General features: G+C 39.4%; 1 protein-coding gene across 12 annotated transcripts in view; it reads right to left on the bottom strand.

The window, feature by feature from the left end:
- LOC135324925 (protein hinderin-like) overlaps positions 1 to 24447 on the bottom strand; it is a 172853-nt gene that overhangs the window by 34762 nt on the left and 113644 nt on the right. For all 12 annotated transcript variants that reach the window (XM_064502018.1, XM_064502025.1, XM_064502021.1 and 9 more), the window contains 3 exons: positions 22875 to 23560; positions 19972 to 20067; positions 2031 to 2215 (listed from right to left, as the gene is read on the bottom strand). In XM_064502018.1, the coding sequence (XP_064358088.1) occupies positions 2031 to 2215; positions 19972 to 20067; positions 22875 to 23560 (967 nt within the window). The remainder of the gene's footprint in view (positions 1 to 2030; positions 2216 to 19971; positions 20068 to 22874; positions 23561 to 24447) is intronic.

The following is a 24447-nucleotide window of genomic DNA, read 5'->3' as shown; positions in this document are numbered from 1 at the left end:
CACTGCAATACAGGGATCTGTTTCTGTTGATGTAACAGGTACTGACCGCTTTTGAGACAGACTTTCAGGCTTGATGGCCTAGTCCTTGGATGCAGTAAGGCAAATCCCACAATTTTATAGGATTCACCAAAGAAAACAGTATTTGTATTCCCAGTTTTATTTTTGCTAGAAGCTACAAAATTGCTTCCTAATAAAAGAATAAATTCTGAAGCAGCAATCCCAGTTCAGGACAGATGGTACGATCTAGCAGAAATAAGGACAGAGACAGAAAGTGTCCAGAGCTAACTAGAATTAAGAAACTTGACATTGTGCCCTGGTGATCCTCAAAGATGGAAAAAACGGTTTACGAGTATGTGTGTATACCTGTTAAAGGAGTCCAAATATATAACAGAGGGAAGCCAATTAAAAAGGTACTAAATACAGAAGACTTCAACTCCAGTGATTAGTGCTAGGTAATTTGCCCTGTGATAAACAAGCCATTCAAATCAGTAATAGACCTGAGGTTGTTCCACAGCTTGAAAACATTTCTCTGAACTTTATCTGGTATCACAGCAAGTGCCAATGTTTATAAGTTAAATTTTGCCATGCAGCTCTATGTCTTCAAAGTTAGCAATCCCAATAAGTGTTTGTAAAAGATAGCCACGTTCTTCAGGCATCATGCTGACCACTGCAATCACTCGATCAGCATAGGTGCAGCTTGGTTGCTATGTGCAATAGCCAGGTGCAGCTTGTAACTTCTTCTAAGTACTAAAATGAAATGAATGAATGAATGGAGAGGCCAAGTTCGATTTTTTTTTTCTAAATCTGTGGAAAATAAATTACTTTTTTGGGGACTATCCCTATCCAAAGAATAAAACCCATCATCCAACAACTGTGAAAAATCTCAATTTCATCACTACAGTATTGAGAAGGAGGGGGTAGAAGGAAGAGGAAAGGAGAAGAAAAAAATAATGATAGCTGAAAAAAACATAAAAGAAAACCATCAGTGAAAATTGCCCCTGAAACTTTGCAGAATTGTAACGGCTTTCTCTTGCTTAAATTGATTGGTGTAGCAATGTTATAAAATGACTATTAGGATTCATTGTGCACAACAGAAAGTGTGAAATGTCAGCAGACTATACAGCAAAAGTAATGGGTCCTGAACCCCTGTTAGTCAAAAATGATTTTGTTTCAAATTAGAAATTGATTTTTTTGGACACAAGCCCTTTACAGGCTTCCAACTTTTGTAGCTGTGCCTTGGAAAAGATTAACCTCAGCCACTGTTTGGGTCCAGGCTGATGATACCCTTTTGAAAGTTTCTTCACAGGGACTGCTTTTTAATGTTGGTACGGTCTTAACCAATAACACAAGTTATTTGTTCCTTTGAGAACTGCACCACATTTCTTCTCATTTTGCCATTTTCTTTATTTTTATGCTGACATATACAGCAAACTGGCTGACAAGTTAAAAAAAAAAAAAAAAAAAAAAAAAGGCAAGCTAGCTCATAATTGAACCACGGATTATGTTCAAGGCTCAGTAGTGAAACATCCAAGCTGCTTTTGTTCCCAACCCTTTCTCTTCCTAAGAAAGGCTACTTTCTCTGCTCCTTAAGTGGAGGTGCAAAGCTAAGGGAAGGATAGATTCTAGTTGTACAGATATCCCTGTGTGGCAAAATATCAGGTTGTAATGGTGGAGCCATTACTTGGGGAGGAAAAGAATGTGAAGAAGATTACACTTCAAGAACAAGCCCCACTGCACTTATTCTCTGCTTGCTGGGAAAACAAAACGAATTGTTGAAGTAGCTTTTTGAGATTAAAGGGCTATTTCTTCCCTTCCATCAGGAACACCAACCACGAAGATCACTTGTTATTTACAAGGCTTTCTATGCTATTACTTTAAACATAGCTACCTTCTCTTGGGTTGTTTTAAGCAACTTGCAGTCCTCTCCCTTTAATCATGCATTTTGTTTATCCACTCCTGAACACATATGTATAGCTTCTAAATGCCATCACCACACTCATGGAGCTGCAATACAGCATGCTTCACCTTACCTTTCCTTGACCTGCTGCCTTCCCTCTTGGCCTGCATCAGAAGGGCTTGCCCATCTTCCACATTTGCACTAAAACCAACCGTTTTCTTCCCCGAACTGCTCCCGCCACTGCTCCCCGGTGGTTTGGAGGCTTTGCTCGCTGGTGGTGTTCTGGGAAAGTAATCTTCACATTTCAACACCGGTAAGCTGGGAGGAAAGACAGGTCACGCACTATTACACAAGGCACTTCACAGTTGCGTTTTCACTGCAGCTTTGCTAAACGTTTGAAAGCATACATCCAATGGCATTTTGGATCATACACATGTACATTTATAAAGGGAGACGGACCCAGAATTGATCTCCCTGATGATTAGACAGACAGTTAGTGTACAGGCGATAACAACCTGACAATACATGTTGTGGGCCACACTCAAGAAATTTTAGTTAATATGAGCTTAACTAAGGAGGAGAGAAAGGAATGATAATTCAGTTTCCTATTACTAAAATTTAGAGGTGTTTTACACACAAGGGTCTCAGTTCTGCTCCCTGACTCATTGCTGCCATCGACATTGTCTGCGAAACAAACACTTGCACTCAAAAAGCAAGACTCGCACAGGCAAGAGCTTCCAGAAACGACCGAGAACAAGGGTTGCAAGGATCTGGAAAAAGGAGACAGGCTTGCAAAGAGGTATTGGTGAGGACTGCTTTCCTCGATCCCGCTCTGCAGCAAGATTGTCTTGTTTCCAAGTCACAGTGCCCCAAACCCCCACTCCAGTAAACTTAGCCATGCAGACACTGGCAGCATTTTGGCAATTCTATTTGGAGTCTCCTGATGGTTGGCATATTGCCTAAAGCATTAGGCCCTGGATTTCCCGAGTGGTTGGGACAGGGCAACTGTGATCAAGACACAGAAAGGACTTTGTCCAGGATGGTGGAGCAAGGTTTGAAAAAGTAGTAATTAAAAAGAAATGCTCGCTTTTGTAGGGAAGAGGTGAAGCACAGAAGAATTTGTGGGAAGAAAACTGGGGTCATGGTTTGCAAAAGGGAAGCAGATATACTGGGGAAAGGGAAGGGGATAAAGGAACAGAGGCACATGAAGGTGGGACAGAGAATGCACCACAAAACTGGTGGAAGAGTATGTAGTACAGCAAGTGTGATAGTTTGGATAGAGTACAAAAAGAGACAGTTAACCAAAAGAGCAATGGAGAATGCAGTCCATTAGAACACAGCTCCTGCAGGGCTAGACATGATCTTAAACACCCTGCACAGATACAGCCAAGATGCAAATTTGTTGATGTGGAGCAAGCATGGCTGTAGTCACTGCAGGCACACGCAATCACGGAAAAGCTTAGGAAGACAGGAGGTTACAGAGATCATCTTTCTCTCAGTAAATCTCAGTACAAATTACACAAAAGCTTCAGAAGCGTTGGGATCTCACAGATGCTACAGCCCACAGATGCACTCAGGAAGAACGTAACTATTTCTGTTGCCTTATCAACATACATTTCCCTTACAACTTTGACTGCTTGGACAACCTACCACTTCCACATTCTGCTCTCAGGGAAAAGACTACTGCTTTAAATGAGGATGTCCAACAAGCACACGTTGTTAGCCCCATCATTGCTATGCAGTAAGTATATACACACATATACATACATATATATAATTGGGATGATCCACATGGAAGGAACACATTTCATGAAGTTATACTGCTCTACTTGCAAGCATGGAAGTAACACACAGCTTGCTTAAGTTAATGCAAGAGTACACAAATCTTTTTTCTGTGTAAGTACCAATTTTACATGGGCAACGCAAAGAGCACCAGCATGTTTACATTATTTGGGGTATAGTTTTATGGAGGCTGCTTCATAAAATAAAGATGTAAATACCTTTTACATAAAAGATTACACTACTGAAGTTACTGCACATCTGAAAAACACAGATCTCTGATCTTCCTATCAGAAAATGATAGCTGAATTAAAAGTTTCAAATCAACGTGCTGTATAAGTCATTGTTTAATAGGGCCCACTGCGCCTGTTTGACAATTAGTATTACTCCTGTATTATTAATACAGAACATTTATATAATGGCTCATGACCTGTAATAACTGGCTGAAGTGTTGGATAGAATTTCTCTGAATAACTACCGTTTACTTTAGAGCTTCCAACTGCATGGCCGCTAATAACACTGCAAAGTGTTATTAAAATTTATGGTGGGCAAAATAGTAACTTACTTGAATTATATGAAATTAACCTACTAATTCCTGAAACCCAGAGTATAGCAAGAGGTGGGTTTGAACCCTAAAAACTGATTAAAGAGTCTTAAAGATATACCGCTTGACCAGATTTCTATGATAATGCAGAACTCGATATTTTATTCTTCTGTTTCTGGATGATTAACAGCATGCAAAAATTTTGAGGTAGTCATTATTTAGATGCTTTCTGAGTCTTTAAAGTACATTTAATTACAACCTACAGATCATCTGTGAAGACAGTGACCTTTGTCTTGTAGAGGAGGCGGCGGCGTTTACTCCGCTGGTTCACTGTGATACCTTTTAGATGGGGAGGTTACCTCCAGCATACTGAGTTGTGGTTTAGATAACGCTATGCCAGAGGGAATTCAAAGAGAAACAGACATGAAGAGGAAGTTAGAGGAGCTAATTTATGAGGAAATAACACAAGCAAGTGTATGTGGCATTTATAGCTCACTAAACAATGAATTAGAGCCTGGTTCTTCAGTATTTAATCAAGGAAAGCTCACTGTAAAGTTTTGCTCAAGTAAGGATAAAGAATCAAACTGAAAAATGACAAATACTTAATCTGAGATGTGTACAAAACAGAAGAAAAAGGATAATGTAGAGATTTACAAAAAAAGAGGAAAGTCAATAATTAGCAATGTGCCAAAATTAAGCAAAGAAAACATGAGGACAAAGCTATTTCAGAACAAACTTATTCATCTATGGAATAATTAGAAAAACTAAAGACGTGACTCTTGCAATCTGGGAAATTTAAAACTAACATACGGTCCAAAGGGATCAGGTAGACTAAGAGATCAGACAGGTCCTTCTCTATTTTCAAATTCATCCATCCATTATACCACTCAAACATAGTTTGGTTAGTAGGACCTCCTGCAGGACATTATGTTATCTGATGTATTTTCATAATATTCCCTGAAACTACACAACAGAGAAGACAGGCTAAAGAAAGACCTTAAAAACCTACCCAACCTACACACTAAGGCAGGAGTGGCAAGGTAGTATCATCAGAAAAGAAGCAAGCCTCAGCATCACTGCCTCCTTATGAATATCGAAATATTTCAGCAACAAAGGAAAACACACCTTGAACATTTTGCCATTTTGTCTATGCCTCATATCGCGATATCCCTGCTGAGCTTGAATGGCAAATTTTAAATGTCATTCAAGACCCATAGAATACTGCTAGTATTTGCATTCCTTAAAAAGTAGAAAAACATTAACCTTTTGTTTTATTGAATTAAAATGCCATGGAAATGCTGGTGTAGTCTTCAGAGACTGAAATACTTTTACAAAGAAGAATAGCTGTCATTTATTAGACACAAAGAACAATTACTTGATAGGATGCTTTCTGACAAAAAGCAGATTGGTATTCTCATCATAGAAAAGGCATTGTAAAAAAACCCAGCACAGACCTCTGAGACTTGAATAATTTAAAGCTGCATTTGGTGCAATTTGAATTTTTCTTTAGGGAGGCAAAGTTAAATACCTTTAATTTGTTCTAATTATTTCAAATTTGCAAGTTAATTATGGCTGATCATTAAATAACAAAAAGGACTATCGTCTCCATAGAGTTTTACCTCCTACCCTCTGCATTACTTAAGCTAGATTTTAGTATGCATGAATTAACTTTCTAAATAATCACACAGTTTGACTAAATGGCTCAGTAAAATGAGCTCTGATCCTCAGAATAAGCATTAATGGACATTAGAAAGGCTATTGGGACCCATGTTACTTACATTATAAGTATTTTTAATGGGGTCTTATTTACTAATCTTTATGTACTGTTCAAGTTAGGGCACCATATAGATACATTATTCTGCTTTAATAGAGGAAAGTCAGTTCCTCAAGATACTAAAACAAATGTCCATTTAGAGCCAACTAAACTCATTTTTAAATTAATGCAGGAAAACTCTGATAGAATTTAACTTGCTTTATCTGCTCATCACGATGAATCAATCCAACATAATGGTAGCCTTGGTCTGCAAATGGAGTTTTACAGATCTATTGATGTGCTAAGCTACTCAAGCAGCTAAGACTCTTGCCACACAGCAGCGTTTACTATCAACGTGCATATACCTAAAAGGTTTAATCTCTTCCCTGCTCCATGCCTAGTGCCCCCAGTCATTGATTCCAAACTTGGATCCTAACCTTTCACTGAACTCCGATCTTTCCATGCATTTTTCAGTGCAGATCCGCGGTATCCACAGAACACGACTACATTATAACTAGTCAGAAACCAAAAGTGCGAGGCAATTCATGTCTCCAGTATATATGTTCAACAGATGGCTGTCTTAATGGTACCCTATTGCATCCTGTTGAGACAAGGGCTTGAGAGTTTTACCATTATCAAACTAACAGATTGCCTTGATAGGTTAGCTCCAAAAGCAAACATGTTGGAATGCTATTTTCCTGTTTTGCAATTTCTGTTTTAAAAATAAAATAATTAACAGTTCATGTGTACAATCTGCTGCAATTATATCAGGCCAAGAATGCATAACACTTAATGATGCAAAACTGGTGATAAGTAGGCAACCTAAGCAATATGTTTTTGTAGCTGGAACCCCTATTGCCATTTCAGGTGCGGTTTGACAAGCTGGATGAAAACTATAATTTTTTTCTTCTTCTTTTTGGCTGGGAGAGCTTTGAGCCAGATCAGTTTTCAGACCCAGCTCAGTGTGAAGCAGCAGTATCACAAGTGCTGAAACAAAGGAGGAAGTGTCAACACATAATAGGATCTTCCCTTTCAATAGGGGTCCAAATTTAGGTCAGTCTAAAACAAGTTACCAAACCACACCTTTGAACACTACCAGTTCCAAAGTGGGACTGTCTGTGAAGTTGACTAATGTCCACAGTTCTGGTGAAGCAATTAAGAAAGGACATAGAAGGAGAAAAGAAGATCTGTAGAGTTTGGATAAGTAGCTGTAGGAAGCAACTCTATTGGTCTCCTGTGCAAACACTCCTTTCCTCAGGCCTTCTCAGGTGTACACCCTATCAGGTGTAACACTAATCCATGTAACCCTCTACTTCCAAAATATCTAAATGCCTCAGAGTTTGCAAGCATTTTTTTCTGAGAACTCATCAGGTAGGGAAACGTGATTACTCTCATCCAAACCTGGGAATAAAAGCAAAGAGAAGATGAGAAGCCAATCCAGTAAAGAAGCCGGGCCCTGGGACAGCAGGTGAACAGACATGGAAGAGAACTAGAACAGCTTCCAACTGCTCAACTCACTGACAAAAGAAGACACCTAGAGACAGTGCATACCCCAAGTTGGATCTGCTTAAAGCTAATCGTGAGGAAAACTTTGACAACAGGCCCTCTTTACTGCATCTTCACCCACAACCTGGAATCCTCCTCTGAGACGACACATCCTGCCCCTTCTTTCAATCAGGGCAGGGGAGAAAAACATCGAGATGTAAAAGCCAAAGCAACACATGGGAGAGGAGGGAGATTGGTCCACTCACTGCCGCTCTTGTAGGGCTGTTATGGGGGTGCACAACCCAGCTCTACTCAGCCATCCCTCTGTAACAGAGGCAGTGTGCGGCAGGTGAAAAGGAAATGCATGGAATGAACTTCAGGGCCATCTCCCATCACCGAATATGACCACCCTTGCATTCCTCATGACAAAAGCAATCTGTTCACGTCAGCAGATTAACAGCCTTCAAAACACACCATTAAAAGTCAAAAGCCTTTTTCATACAGAAACAGAGTGCTTGAAAAAAAGAAATCTAAGCCTAATATTTCCCCCTTCTTTAAAAAGCAGGAAAAATATCCTATTCTAATACAGACCTTCAAGGCCATATTCAAGCCTAGAGTGAGATTTTGTGGCCCAATTATGAAACCTGGCATTCTGAGGCTTATGTTAGATGCATCAGCATGTTAATGACACTAGTGGGATCCAGTGCATGTTAATAAGTGACAGCTGCTTCCCTTTCTAGAGAGCATTTATAGTTTTGAGATCTTCAGGACAGAGCTCATCTCCTTTCTCATGTATTTTTCCAGGTAAAAGGTAGGAGGGCAAGGACAGATAGGGAACATCTCAGTAGACAATGAGACTTTTATAACTGAAATAAATATATTATCAAACCTGCTTGTAATGAAGGGATTTTTTTCCTTACAGAAAATCATATATAGACAGTGATTGCCTACAATCTACTTGTCAATGTGCACACAATATATTGCTGCAGAGTGATGTAGAGCTTTCAGCTCTTACAGTCTTCAGACTCACTGTCCCCTAATTCAACAACACATAGGGCTGTATCAGGTTTCTCTGACCTGATATGTTCACTCTGTTGTTTCTTTCTGTTGAACTGTCTCTCTTGGATCTGCTGCATTTCTTTCACTTCTCTCTCATCTTGGAGGAGTTATACTTGCAGCTATGCTAAAAGCTTTTTCATATATCATGCTCTAACAGGTAACCACAGCACAGCTTCTCCAGGCCACCCTTTCACAGAGACCAGTTCCTTCCCCATTCCCTCAGTGACTGGTGCTCAAAGTATTTAATTCCAGCAGTGAGAACTGAGACCACGTACGCCCTTAATTAGCGATGACCTTTTAGATCATATGAGCCATAGGTGAAACCCTGGCCTCCCTGAATCAATCAAAATATTGCCTTTATCTTCAATGAAGTCGCTATTTCACTTAATATATTCAGTTAAAGGTCTATTTGTATCAAGTACTAAGTCAAATTCCCCCTAAAATTATATTCATGTCTTTTCTTTGAAGCCCTGTCCTCGTTCTGCTTTTAGTTAGTTATATGTCAACTCCCCACCAGCACCTTTCCCACGTATCTTAAAGGGTTTCCCTAACAAACAGCTGAAATGAGCTCTGATTACTTTCTCTCTTTTCCACTGATTCCAAAGAAAAATCTAACATCAAGGTTTTCAGGCAGTCATACAGAAATGACCACAAAAAGCAGACTGGCAAAGCTTTAGCAGGACAAAACGCTGTGATTGTGTGTTTGGCCTTTCTTATAGAGCAGAGTGGAGCAGCTGTCGTTGCAGCAAGCAGTGCTGTCAGCCTTCACAAAAGAAAGTCATGTAAATGTCAAGTCATAGGTATAAAAACAATCCTTCAAAACAGTGTCTGTATATCTGAAAAGTCTGCCTGGCTGTCACCAGTGGAAGTAGCACAAGAAAATGATGCAAAGCCCTGTTTAGGACAAACAAAGTTATTGAACTAAATCCAAACTTCTCCAGTAGATCAAACTGCATAACTTTCTGCTTCAGGAGAAGGATCACATGCTCTTCAGAGAGATGAATGCCTGTCTTAGTGCCTTATCCCGAATCACTTCTGTTTGGCTGAGAGCTGCTTCTGCTCATTGAGCAAGCTACACTTCATAGATGCTGACTTTCAACATTCAGGATATTGGCATGATAAATTATCATTCCCAGTTTCTAAGTGAGGAAATGAAGGAACAGAAAGTTTAAAACTTCTCACGTTGATAGCAACAAAGATTAACAACCTCGGCAAACACACTAGCTCCTAAGAATCTCGAGGTGAACTCCTGGCTCATTGACTATTCCCCTGATATCACAGGGAACATGTTGCAGGGAAAATCTTTCATAAACGCATCAAATCCCCTAATAAACACAATTAGGGTTTTTATCTTTGCTGTTCTTATGAAGCAGCTGTCCTTGAATCTGAGTACTCTAGTGAATAGGAACCATTACCACTGAGCCAACATGGGAGCACACGTACAGTACCCATCTTTTTCAATCAAAAATCTGTCCCAGTTTTCTACTTTATCTGTACCACATGATGATTGAATTAAGCATTTTAAGCACGGATTATTATTGTAGTTCTTCATTGTTACAGGTCTGTCAGTGCTGCAGTCTTACAGACCTTGAGACCTGCAAATCCGCTGTCTGGAGACTCTAAACTTATGTGCTTTACTCTATAGCTATATGCTATGCTTTGAAGCTATACTATGAAGACATCCCAAATGCCTTCACACTAGGATACTATAAAATGGTATTATATACTATCCCATTTCTATTGGAAACACCCATCCTGATGCATCTTTGAACTTCATTAGCCTTTTTTTTTATGATTAAATCACATCTATGGGACATAGTCATTCTATGATTAAGTAGTATATTAATGATTTACTACTACACTAGTACTCATCTTTATTATATCGCTTAGTAAAATGAAAACATTGAGATTGTTTATTGATCTGCTTTTAAAAATTCTTATAGCCCAAAGAGAAGTAAATAGAGAAGTAAGACTTCAAAGTTTACTCAGATTGGTGGATTACCAATACCCAGCAGATGTAGATTTGAAAGGTAGCTCTGGGTGAACATTAAAAATTTCACTTTTGGCAACTTCAATTGCCTTGAATCCACTGAAGTTACTTATTTCATAGAGCGTGCTTGATGGCTATGGCTGAAAAATCAGCTACTTTAAGTACTTAAATACAGACATAGATGCACAACTGAAGGCATACAACTCTTAAAAAAGAAAAAAGAGAGAAAACTTGGCCTGTGTCTCGCATGAAAGCACACTAAAGATTTCCTTTCAATGCAAGGATTTTACGTGAACATGACAGCATCACAAAATACTGACTCAATCAAGATGTTTGTGGAACACATTACACTTTTTTCTGCTCTGATATTCAGAAAAAAAGGCATAATAAAATTTAAATCAGACAGGAACTATTCCATTGCTAAAATGTAAATAGCTCTTAAAACCATTTAGTGAAATGTATATTAGCACACAATGTCCAATATCAAGCGAGGAGAAAAAATCATGGCCAGAGGCTATGTGAAGTGAAGTTGTGGGTTCTGTTCAGGCCCTGGGTTGCAGGTTCCCCGCTTGTAAAAACTAAACATTACAAATACATCATGTACATTTGTTAGGCCGGACACAAACGTCTTTGGCCATGTTAGTTATAGCAACAACTGGCAGATAAAAAGTAAATTGTATTTTACCAGTCAAAAGAAATGAACTGAACTTAGGTCTTGGAAGTCTATCTTTGCGCAGGTTTGTTAAAATTTGTTTGGAAATATCTGTCCAAAACAGCAAAGACCAGTGCCATTCCAGCTTTACGATATGTGTCTTTTAGAAGCTCACATATATTTGTGTTGCCTAACCATCTCAGCCTTACTGAACATACAGGTGCTATATAAATTCAGCTCTTCTCTCAAAGACTACTTGCTGAAAAAGATGCAAGATGTAGGTGCAGATTATGGAAGCACAAAGTTAAAAAAAAGGGAAATAAAAAGATTAAGTACACTTTGATCAAACAGAAGGACTGCAGTTACATAAAGAGATGAAGCCTGACACTAAGCCTGACAGAAGGCTGAAGTTACTTGCATATTGTTCTGAGTCAAACTCTTAAGTATGTTAGAAACCATATGTAAACTTTTCAACATAGAAGAGCTGATGACTTGTCACTTCAGTTAAATTATAATACTAATCTCCTTAGGCCACCGGTGGTACCTTTAGAGTATGATTCAGATTTTAGTGGGGCACACTGGGCAGAGACCAGTGGAAAGAGAAGGATTAGTTCACGGTGCTAGAGAGCATCATTCCTTACTATCAGAACCTCATCAAATTAGGATTGGGGGTGAGGAGGGAAAAAAAAAAAAGTATAAACTCTGCAAAAAAAAAAAAAAAAAAAAAAAGAGGCTTGCAGAGGTGAGATGTGAAAGAGGAAAGATCGAGTTACAAACAGATAACAGATAATGTATCACCATGAAATGACTCTGTGGTTCCAAAAGTCAGAAAAAATTAGGGAATGTAGTAGAAGTAGATGGCCAAAAGTTCAGGTAACACCCAAGAAAATGTTAAGTCTCATGTAACTGAAAGAGCAGAGAACAGAAAGTGGCAGAGGAAATAAAATGAGAAACGGCAGTGTAGATTTTTGCAGAGTCTTATAGACTGATACTGTACTGTAGACAAGAAGCTTTGAAGTAGGGTTTCAAAGAAGCAACAGTGACAGGTTCTGAAAAAAAAACAACAAAAATACTTATTTCAGTAGCTTATTTTGAGGGAGGGGAACGGGTATTGAGCAGCCAGAGAAGATTTTACAGTAGTCAAGGTGCAAGACGAAGGACCAGAACAAGGAGTAGTGTTTTAACTATTGACACAATAAAGGTCTGCTTTTTCTGCAAAGCAGAAAGGCTGCTGACAACTATTGTAGCTTCTAGATATGCCTGGAGAAGAAGAATGACCCTGAGGTTACGAGTCTGAGTGACAGAGAGGATGTGGTGTTATCAAAATCAGAAGAGAAGAGAGAGTCGGAAGAAAAAGTAAGGAGTTCTGTTTTGGCCAGATTGGGAATGATCTGAAGGCAGAACAACCAGGGTTATGTGTCATGGAGGCAGTCAGATATGCAAGACTAGACGGAATAGAGCAGAGGGCTTAAGAGTTATTGGCAGAGATGATAGCCAAATCCATGTAACGGGATGTTGTCATCCAGGGATACGGGTGCAGAAATCTTTGGGCAAATCAAGGAATGACTAAATCCCTTTCCCGTCGCCTCACAGAGGTTCATACCTAGTTTCGAAAGAAATTATCTAAAATAGTGCTGCAAAAACACGCATTAAAAAAACCCCTCTCTCTCCATAAAAATCAAAAGATCACACTGTTTCTAAAATTAGGGCAACCACTAAATGAAAGTTAACCCGAACAATAACTTTAGCTAAACTTTAGGTCACATGCATTTAATATAATGAGATGAAGAATATGAAAAGGCCATTCATAATGGAATTCATCGAGTTAAGAATGCCATGCTTAGCTGCCTTAAAACATATAATTAATGATCCTATAAAAATCCGGCAGTATGAACTCTCCCGGCTGCCCGCCGAACTGTTCTTTATGCTGGGTAGGGCAAGCAAGCATCTGCTTCCACAAATACTGCCCTTTGAGAAGCTGAAAAGCTTTTTTCCCCTGCTCCATCAGGGACCACATTGCCATTTCCAGGACACGCTGAGCTTTGAACCGTTACCCAAATCAGACTACAGCATTTGGCAACCCCATACACATCTGTCATGATAGACTGGTCATTGGTGAAATGCTAAAGAAAAAGTCATTAACTCTTTTCCATCGCTCCTAATACCCCGCCTTCCTCTAGATTATTTATAATCCCCACTAAACCCATCCTATGTTTATAGTCTTTTAACACAACAGAGAAATATATACTGTCTGGAGATCTGCCTTGCTTTATACCACTCCCAACCACTTGGTACAACAAAGGACGTACTCTCTCCATCAAAAGGCCTGATCCCTCCTGAAGCCTTGATGCTCAGATTCAAGGTTAAAGGATTAAGGCCTGAAGCATCGAGTACCAGAGGAAAGGAAGCCAAATATCAAAAGAAACACAAAAATCAATCCTCCTCACCACAGGCGCAGTGCAAAGAACAAATCAGCCAGGCTGAATCTAAAATTTTCTCTGTGTGGCTCTCAAAAATTAGCACTGTTACAAATGTACCGGTTAGTTCTGCAAAACCACAGCGCCCAGGCAAAGCTGCAGAGTTCAGTTCAACATACCGGTACAATCTGGAAAGCTTTATGTCAGAATAATTCAGTTGCAAACAGACAAAGTCCACTCCAGAGAAAGTGAGAGCAAGAGAGAGAGCATGCGTGTCGTTATCTTTATACGTAGTCTGAATATCTGCAAGTGACAGAATCTAATATTTACTATAGTTTGCCTTTTGCTTCAATTCGCCACGTGCTGAAGCGCAGCCAAGGTCACAAGAGGGGTGGGGGAGCGGGTTTAGCTTAGTGCAGCTGTGATCGTGGCCAGAACAGCAGGGTACAGAGGATTTCTTGCTTAACTTTGTAATATCAATGGCTTTTGTTCTTAGTCCTGCCCCATCGGTTCTGATATAAGCTTTTAAATGGCGTGAAAGTGGGGGGTTTAAATTCTCCTAATTTAAAACTACCTTGCAGAATGTTTTGTTTCAGAAGGTTTTTCTCGACTTTTCCAGCTCGCAAATTTCTGGGACATATGAATATATAGATTAAACATCATTTTCTCTTCATCCAAGATTATATTTAAAAATAAAAAGCAACAAAGTGATATGTCTGAAAAAGTAATCCACTCCAATTTATAAAAATAGAATTCAGGTTTTCAAAATTCAATTCAGGCAGTAAACTAACAGTGTCTACATTTTCCTGTAAAGGAGGCATCTGCAAATGACTTGCAAAAATGTCTCTCACTGTCTGCAAGTGTTGGCAAGGAACAAACTCCTTCAGGAGGTGCATGAATTTTAAATATTTCAACCCAAGGGGGGAAAAAAAAAAATCTCCGAGCATTTTCAGTTGTGATACATGATATAACTGAATTATACCCATGCAGAAGACTTGCAGGAAATGCAACTTTGGTGAAAATATCAAAGTACTCAAGTTTTAGTGAGCCTCTTGCCACTGATTCAGTCCTCTGCTTAGAAGTGTTTCTAACACACCGTAATTCCCCTGCTTTTTGGAGACCTCACCTACGAATTAGCTCCATCTATCTATTAAAACTACTTATGGTAGATTGGACTTAGATCTTACGCCTAAAGTCTGTCGATAGGCTTCATGCTCAAGGTTACTTTGGACTGCAACAGTAATGATGTAACACTCCTGTTTGCAGCATATGTCATCATGGGAACAGAATCAGCATAACTGAGGTAAATGAAAGACAGACAGCTTCAAAACCCTCTCACAGTTCAAAGTAAACCTGAAAATGAGATTAGTGAAGCAACCAGGTCAGGGGAAATGAACTGCTCACTCTCCACGCCGACAAGGATCACTGCTGGCCTTGAAAATATATAATCCCCCCCACACCTTAAAACTAATTCCCTCCTCCCTTCCCTTCTAGCAACAAAGTTTTAGTTTACCATGTTGGAACAAAACCTTCATCCTGAACAAGAAAACCTACTACCCTCAGAGTCTGCATGTGGCACTAATGAAGCAAAAATGTATATCTAATTCTGCATATACTCTCCTGTTATGTCACAGTAGACTACAGCAGCCATCTGTTGGAGAGATGCTGTGGCTATATATATCCAGACTACTCCATGAGTGAAAGAAAAACTCCTATCTGCAACTAATTCCGCATTTGCACTTTTGGCAGATCTGTAAGCACTTTTTTACTGGCCAAACAAGTGTTCGCTCTGCAAATATCCCATCTAAAAATGATACAAACTTCAACATAAAATACTCTGGCACAGAAACGGAACTTGGGTGTTAAAAGGAGCACTAACAAGTGGGTAAGCAGCTTCCAGATACGCAGATTTTATGAGCCATTTGCAAAGCACAGTTGATTCCAGTCCGCTTTAATGTGCCAGTCTGCCAAACTTCAAAACAGCAAAGAGATGAAAAAAAAATTCCAGCAAACAGTATTCAATAAATTCATAAAAGTTGCCCGAACACTATGTAAGGTTAGTAGATACACCTCTAGAGACCAAGGCGAACTCGGAGAGGAACTGAAGTTTGGGAGGTCTCAGACAAAAAGCAAGTTCTGCCCCGGTGAGGGGTTCTGCTCCAGAGGCTCGGGACGTGGATGACGGGAGGTGATGCCTGCCACCGCTGCGAAGAACAGACAAAAGTACTCCAAATATGGAGCACAATGGGTGCTGCCATTGCCGCTGACTTGTGAATACTGGTTTCCTTCAGACTGTGGAAGAGCAGGGACAGTGCACGGAAGGTCCAAGGTGGCAGAACTGTGAGACTGCATGTGGTTTTTATTGTATTTTTAAACTAGCGGGGGGGAGATTGTGTGAAATAAACAGCATGTACCTGGAACAGCAGGGGGAGCTGCAAGGCTGCATTCTTCCGCATTTATATTTAATTGCGTTGAATATTTGGACACAAAAGCAGATGTATGCTTGCACACCACCGCAGAAAGATGTCTAACAAGCCTCAAAAAAGCTGTGTGTATAACAAAGTGTTGAACAAGAAGCAAAAGATAATTGTCACCTTCTCTTACAAGATAATAAAAAGAGTTACACCATAAACAAAATCTTCTAAAAGACTCCTGATAGCATTCTCTCCTGGAACTATCACCATAGCAATGAACATTCAAATAGAGGAAAAGTACTACCAAATTCTGTGTTTGATATTTTCAACTAACTAAAAATATAAGCAGGAAAAAATACAAACTGGTGATACAGAATGAAGCACACAAGCATAAAAAGCTTTCAATTAAATGAAAGGTGGCAAATTACACCTGAACATCTTTACTACTCCAGGAAAGAAATCCTTTAAACAGGTAGCATGCACTGAAGGAGTGCCTCTGGATAACAATAAACCCCATTCACTACTTGTTGTATCCAACCATCTCTTGCACAGGTCAGTGTGGAGGTGCAGTGGCAGTATTGTGCGAAAACCGAGGAAGGGATGCACGTTAGAGAAAAGGCAGTAAAAAGCCGTACCGGCAGAGCTCTATAGGAAACCTGAGAACTGGATAAGCAGAGAGCTCTACAGACTAAGATTTAGGCACACAGCACTATCCAGGGAGGGGTACCTGTAAAGCAGCAACCTATATCTTCTCTAGCTGGTGCTATTAAATAGGTCTTATTTCCATGATACACAACATTCAGATTCAAAGGCAAGATTAAATAAAGGAGAGAAGAGTGGATTGTTTTAAAATTCCTCTCCCAGATGCAGACGTCAGGAGCACACACAAAAACAGGTGCCGGGTGTATTGATCCTACTGAATACGGATGGAGTGGGTACTTGAGCATGTACCAAGCATCTGCATCTGGGAGATGGAAAGCGCTTTGTAAAAGGCCATTTTATGCTAAACAAACGCATCAGGTTATGTTTTTATTTTGAATATTTTAAAGCATCTTCACAGTGGGGAAGGCTTGAAAAGAAATTATACAGACAACCAGACACCTTGCCATTAATTGTACAAGCTTCTATCTCCATCGCTGAAAATCTGCTGCGGGCTCACTGAGGAGCACTCCAAGCCGCTGAAAACCATCCGCACCAAAACCTGCTCTGACTGCTGCACCTTGGAGAACCGGCGATCTTGCACCTGAAGATCCTGCCCCTCTGCGGGTCCCCAGCGCTGGCCCAGCTGCACGCAAAGGACCACGTCCTTCCCAAACCAGCTCCTCTTTCACCATACCCAGCAGGGCAGGGACGAATTCAACACTGCACGTTCACATGAGGACAATTCAACAAGGCTGAGATGGACAGCAGCTGCTGATTTTGACAGTGAAAAAGTAACCATAACAGGACACAGAAAACAAAACAGGCATCCACTGGCAAAGTTGGCTATAATTGGAAGTACTGCCCCAGGTAAAAGTTTTCCCTTTCACAAACCGGCTTATTACAACCGAAAACAGAAACAAAGATCAAACTCTGCTCTGTATTTGCTCATGGATTTTTTTTTCCAAGTAGGGAAAAAATTAATCCCTACAGGAGATGACAAGATGCCTTTTAAAGTACATATCTCATTTCTGACTACAATTACCTTTCAATAGCCTGGCACAGCTGCACACTCCTATTTGCTTTTTGTTTTTCATTAAGGGCTCCTCTATTATTTGTACCCATCCTATAGCATTTATGCCTGCCAGTGATGCACATTCCCTTGCCTACAATTTTTCCCACAGACAGTAGCGAATAAATTGCAATTAGATTTTCGTAATTGTAGATAATTAACTCAAAATGAGCTGTTAATTATAAAAAAACCCTATGTTTTTCAGTTCTTGATTATTTTATTTATTTCACTTCTAAACTCCAGTATCTCACTTCAGCAAGTTTAATATTTTAAAGGACTTTCACTATTTCCTTTAAAACTCCAGGATATTGCTGAACTAAGTTTTGCTTATTCGAAGATTGAAATTAAGTGTTGTTTTCTTGAGGAGCTCTCATGTATGAACTGGAAGTCAGAGAGGGCTGATTTTCCACTGTGCTTCTGATAGCATTTGCTGTAACAAGAATCCTTTGGAAGGCCGATATGGGGGGTGAGGGGGGGAAGCGGGGGGGAAAATCAAAAAAAGACATACTCATACCATCCCTTCACCCTTTCTCAGCCCTAGCCACACACTTGCACACTCTCTCTCTCTCTCTATACTGAAGAAAACATTGCTTACATAATCAAATGCGTAAGAGACAAATGGACTTGTCTTCCTAAGCCTCTTTCAGCCTTACATTAGAGTAAATTATTTAGGGAGCATTCATCTGGTAACCTTTGCAAAACTGAAGGCGGCATATAGGAAAAAAAACTTCCAAGTGCTTTGTTGCCAAACTTTGGAACCAGCTGGCACGGCAACTTGGGACTGCACGAATGCATACTAACTTTGAAAAATTACAGTAAGTTTAACCAGGGGAATGAAGAGAGGGTGGGGAACCTTTTGAAATCTGGAACTCTCATTTCGTAAACGGCACAGATTTTCTTCATTTTCCCTCCTAGGCTACGTAGTTTTTTGCAGGTTTTTGGCAAACTGTCACCAAGAAGCCCTACAGATGTTCTAGGTTACATTTTTTTCCTCTAAGGAGCTCAATGCTACTGCACATGAAACAAATGAAGACTCTACATCTCTTTTGTTATAGTGATCACACTTTGATCACTGCAGTCCATGTGAAAACAAAACAAACAAAAAAGTCAGAATACAGTGAGGAATATGCCAGTATTGCATAGCAGCAAAGCACCTAGTTAAGCAGCAAGTATTTCGAGGAAGCTAACAACTTGTGTTGTTCTGGAGAAAGAAGACTTTTCCCTTTTCAGTGAAGAGGGATCTCAGAAAAAAAAACAAACAAAAAACAAAAAACCAACAAACCCAAAACAAACAAAGAAAATCAATATCAATCGAGGTTAAAAAGAAAAATAAAGGCACCACTTGACCCTTAGTTTATAAATAAATTAATAGTTCTTCCAGTATTCTCATACCAGAAGTGGAGAGAAGAGCTTATTATTTTAAAGCCTTCGCTTGTTCTTAAGGAAGGAGCTACTCAAAGGACAACTGCTCTTCTTGTTCACCAAATGGGATACTTGAGTCAATGCAGTTAAAACACAGAACAAGAATTTGTAACTTTTTCCAGGAAGAGAGAAAAACCATCTATAATCCACATTTTTCATGTGTTGCTTTTCTAATATGCCAGCATCTTCTTTCAGCGGTAACAGGAAATGCAAAAAGATGTAATAAAATAAAACACACAATAATATGTTCATACAAGAGTTTTAAGTAGTATGCGAAATTGAGATAAAGAGCTAAATATTAGTCTAACTCAGTTATTTCCCAGTTACTTCAGTGGTAGTTTGCTCTGATTACACTGAAACACAGGTGCAATACAGTATTTAAAAAAAAGCAAGTAACTCATCAGCAGTAAAAGAATTTTACATCTAAAAGAAGAGACTTCTAACAAAACTTCATTGGAAACTTATTTGTAATCATTTCTATCTGCAAGTTAAAGGCCAATATATGTTTGTTACATCAGAACCAAATGAAGACTAGAGCGATATCCTAATCTTAAATGAAAAATAACAAGCAAGAACAGAATATTAGATTTTGTGAAAAGTCCACTTTGCCCTGAGCTGGGGTAGCATCCTTACAAGATGCCACACAAAGTCTGAGACCACCACAGGAAGTAAACCCCCCAAACTTGAGTAATAATAGTTCAGCACTTGACCCACAAAACCCAAGAGCTAAGGAATGTTATCTTTCCTCGGGGTAAAAAGCAAATATAAACACAGAGTAGGCAGTCAGTAACACACAGCCAAGAAGATGCATCGACACTGAAATACTTAAAAGCGAAGAGAGAAGTTACCTTAGTCCCATGTCGGTGCCGTTCATCATCAGACCAAGTTCTCCTGGTGCTTCACCAATGGGCACATCTTCTGAACTAGGTACTTGGCCTCTCAACCTGGAAAAGCAGAGTTAACTGGCTTTGCAGCTGGTGAAATCATCATACTGGGAACTCACCACAAAATGGTGAGTTGTGTGGCCAGAAACAAGGCCTTTAATCATGTTAAACACAGAAGCTTTCACAACCGTTCTCATGTTTTCAAAAACACTTGTCTTTTGGGAAGGTGACTTCTGTCAAGTGCCTTGCTTCTGAGGGTTACCATTAGGAAAAGAGATTAGACAAGCTTAATTTACTGGTTTCAAACGACCTGCTCCCTTGAGTACATGGTCACAGTATCCAATAACAAACATCCCTGTTTGGCTCAGCTTATAGCTCCAGCAGCACCAGAGCTCAAAGGCGTCATGAAAGCTGCATAAAATGTAGGAGATGGGTCTGTCTCCTGAAACTGTCGGCCCACAGATGATACTCCATTTTAATGCATAACATCATCTTTTTCCTTCTTTTTCTCCAGTGAAGGCAATAAAATAGCTTTCGCTTTTTATCTGAATAAAAATCCTGTTTCCAGGACTCATCCAGATGCATCCCCATTAATAAGAAAGAATATTTTGCCATTTCTAGAATTCTCATCTATTCTGATGAGGTTGATATCAGTAGGAGTCATCGAACTGCCCCTTTCCCCGCACACACACCGCTGTTTCTGACAGCTGAGCAGCTATGTCACATGGAGAGAAACAGCAACCAAAATACTATGCTCACTTGAGGCCAAATAGGTAAATGTGGGGAATTACAATGCAGTTATGATGCACTGTGGCCAAAAAAGGATCAATTTATATTCTTGCTAAAATAGAGGTTAATAGCTAATATTTGCAAGTGGTCAGACCTCTTACTTGTGACTCAATGACAATGCAGCTCATACTGGACCTTAAACAGGACTCCATCCACGCAGAAGGACAGACAAAAACAAACAGTTTTAGTTTTGGGAGGTGTATTTTCATTGGTGTCATTTTGTGTTTTTTGTTTTTAACTGTCATGGTGGTAAGAGATGAACTAGGTTAAAACCTCCTGACAAGGAAGCAAAAGGTATCTGAGCTTAGCCAAAAGAATTTTTATTGCCTGTAGTACATAAAGTTACCCTATAGCTAGAACTGAAACAGAACTGTGATGTTTAAGAGATCCACCCATAAATATCAAACATTTATTTCTACAAAGGTGTTTTTTGTTTTTTGTTTTTTTTTTTTAAGAGCAAGTACATTATATTTTAGTTGATTTTCTTGGAAAGAACATGGCAAATATACATTTACTTGCACCTCTGGAAAAAGAACACAAACATACTTTGAGCTCTCAGAGTGATCACATATGATTTCCTTTCAAAGCATTTTTTCAAGTAACTACAGCTCTGTAAAACATGCAATTTTTCAGCAAAAAAAAACCCAGCTAAAATAGGCACAATGACATTAACAAGAATGTCATTATAGAGATATTTAATGTCCCTTTCTGGGGGGCAGATGATGCCTCATAGAAGGCTGAAAATTATCCCATTAAAAAAAAAAAAAAGAAAGAAAGAAAAAAGCTCAGCCTGTATGTCCTTCATATTCTACTTGTTTTTCATTAGAGGGACACATGCATAGAATTAAGGTATTTGATGATTAAGAATCCATCTGTTCCTGCTTATTTATCACCTGAAGTCATAATCCTTTGTTTGTGACCTCAGCCATTTTCAACACGCACGCCATCGTGATTGCCTCCGATAAAGCAGACCTTTTAAAAGCTAAACAAACACACTCTTCTCCATGAAAGACAAATTTAAGACCACCTCAATTTCAATGTTCTCTTTTGGAGTTTGGAAAGTAACCAGAGGGCTGTGATTAAGAAGCAAAAGTGATATATTCCTCCATGGTGGTAATAATACGTGCATGTAGGAAGTGGGTCATGTAACACAGACTCTTGTGGGATGCTGTAATTGGTTACCATATTAAAACAGTATCAAAATCAGCATTCTTTTGAAACCATCCTACTGCTTCTCCTAAAAGACTGATAGATTTTCCCCATTGCTCTCCCTTCCTAATGTGGAAACCCTTGCACTTAGCTGAGTTACACTGGCTAACACGACTTTTTCGTCTGCAGCTTTAACACACTCCCTTTCACTCTTCCTCTCCAGCCCACGTAACATGACACAAAATAAATCAGCTCCTCTCTATCGCCAGTCACCACTTACATTTTCAAGAAGGTGTTATCTCAACTTCTGCAAGAAACTTGAGGGCCTTTCAAGCCACAGCCTGTATTTCTATGGCTACTGCCTTTCCCTTCTCCTGGTTTTAAGCTTATGTTGTACCTCAGTCTTGGCATTCTCTCTTGCACAAATTTAACTGCAAAGATGTCCTGGCTTCACAGGGCTCCCTTCTTTTTCCATACAGAATGACCTGTTTCTGTAAAACACAGTTCTCCCAGGCCCTACACAGAAAGGTGCACCACTTCAGAACTGACCTCTCAGAGGAGAGGAAATGCCATGTCTCCATCACCCACGCTCACAGTGCTCTCTTGCCTAACGTCCATATTCCTTAAAAGAGTGCCTGCACTAATATTAGTCTCATATTTTTCTACTGCTCTTCTTTTCCTACCTAGTCTTTTAGCACTGCTTTTCTTTTACCTTTTTTTCTACCACATACTGTTTTCCTCTGCTGCTTTCCACAGCTGTCCTGCTGTTTCCCAGCAGTATATTCTAATACACTAAAAAGTATCCTCTCCTCTAAATCATTATTAGAATGAATTTCTGTTCCATTCTTCCATTTTAACTACTGCCCATGTCTACAGCTTTGTTCGAAATTTAAAAAAATTTTTTAAACTACTATCAATCTCAAAATCACCTGTTATAATCCATACGGGACTGGTGTAGTTGCTGTTGCTTTAGAAGTAGTTTTGCTTCTTGCTTAGCCAACAAATGTTGGAGACGCTCCTTCTCAATTTCCAGCTCCATTTTCTGCAGAAGAAGCTGCTGCCTTCTTTCTTCAGATAGCCTTTTAGCTTCCTCTGTTTCTTCAGACCCAGCATCCACGCTGTCACTTAGCCCAGAAACTCGAGAGAGCCTAGAATAATCACAGATTTCGTGAACTGGTCCAGAATGTCTTCTAAGTACCCGGCTGACGTGGTGGCTCTCTTGCATGCTACCTGGGCTTCCTACATGCCTAAAGGCACAACAGTGACTCATTTGCTGAGGGCACATACTCTGCAATTTGTTTCCTTTCTGTTCCATCTGCTGAGCCGGTTTTACACAGTGAGGGCTCCTTTGCTTGCTCGAGGAAATCATATTGTTACATTTTTTGTGCAAGCCATTTTCCACTGGACATTCCTTCAGACACTCCTGATAGTTGTGATGGATTTCAGTCCCATAATCACGATTATTTCTGCAAAGCTGGGACAACGCAACACGGCCTGGGCTTCCAGCCTTTGATGCACTACTGTTCTTATACAAAGTTTGTGGTCCTCTTGTACCTAAGTAGGAACCATCTAGTTCCAAAGACAGTTGTTGGCATAAGCTCTTCTTACAGGATACCTGCAATAAGAGAAACAATTTCTTGTGAATTGAAAAAAACATATCTGCTCATTAATTTCATGGGGTAAATGTGTTCTTTCAGAATTAGACTTGCTGCACCATGCTGATGGACATACAGCCTAACTTGAGAATATGTTTATCCAAAGACAGACACGAGTCTGCTATCAAATCTACATTTCATTCCATCTACACAAGTGCAATAAATGTAAAACTACTGCCTGCAGGATCCTCAGCGTAAAATGAGTCGCTTCAGAGTTTCAAGTAGTTGTGAGCATCTAGGGTTACATAAAATCAACTTGAAGAGTGGCAAAAAACATTAAATGTTAATGTTTGAAAATGTTTAATTTTGAATACCGAGCCAAAAAATCCATTCAGCCACTATAAATACTCTTTGATTGGCCATTACACAGCAGGAGATTTGATGTAAAACATTTCACCTTGCACTGAATGGGATATTACTTACCGCTGGAAATTTGATGAGAGTTTTTGAAATATCTTTACAGAAACAGATAAAAACCAACTACTTTCTGTAAAAAATGGCTGTACATCAAAAGCTGTCATTTAAATACAAAACATGTTTAAATTCAGCTATAAACGTAAGTGATTTTTCAATTAAGCTGGGCAAGTGATTACACTCTGATAAAATTCTGAAGAAAGCAAGCAACTGTAATTCACATTTGTCAACTCAGTGCAAGCAAATTTTAGTGGTTTTGTTATACTTGGGGATATTATGTAATAGACATCAAAATCCTACTTACATCCTGGAGTATCTTTGCACTATGGTTCATCTAGACAGTTAAGCATTTAAGTTGTTATGCACATCAGAACAGCAGTGATTCAGGCACTCGCTTTTCTGTTTCTAGACTTGTGCATTAATTTCAACAACA

This window comes from Dromaius novaehollandiae, chromosome Z (assembly GCF_036370855.1).
Source record: "Dromaius novaehollandiae isolate bDroNov1 chromosome Z, bDroNov1.hap1, whole genome shotgun sequence".
Lineage (NCBI taxonomy): Eukaryota > Metazoa > Chordata > Aves > Casuariiformes > Dromaiidae > Dromaius > Dromaius novaehollandiae.
Note: the sequence above shows the minus strand (reverse complement) of the source record. Positions and strands in the feature narration are given on the sequence as shown.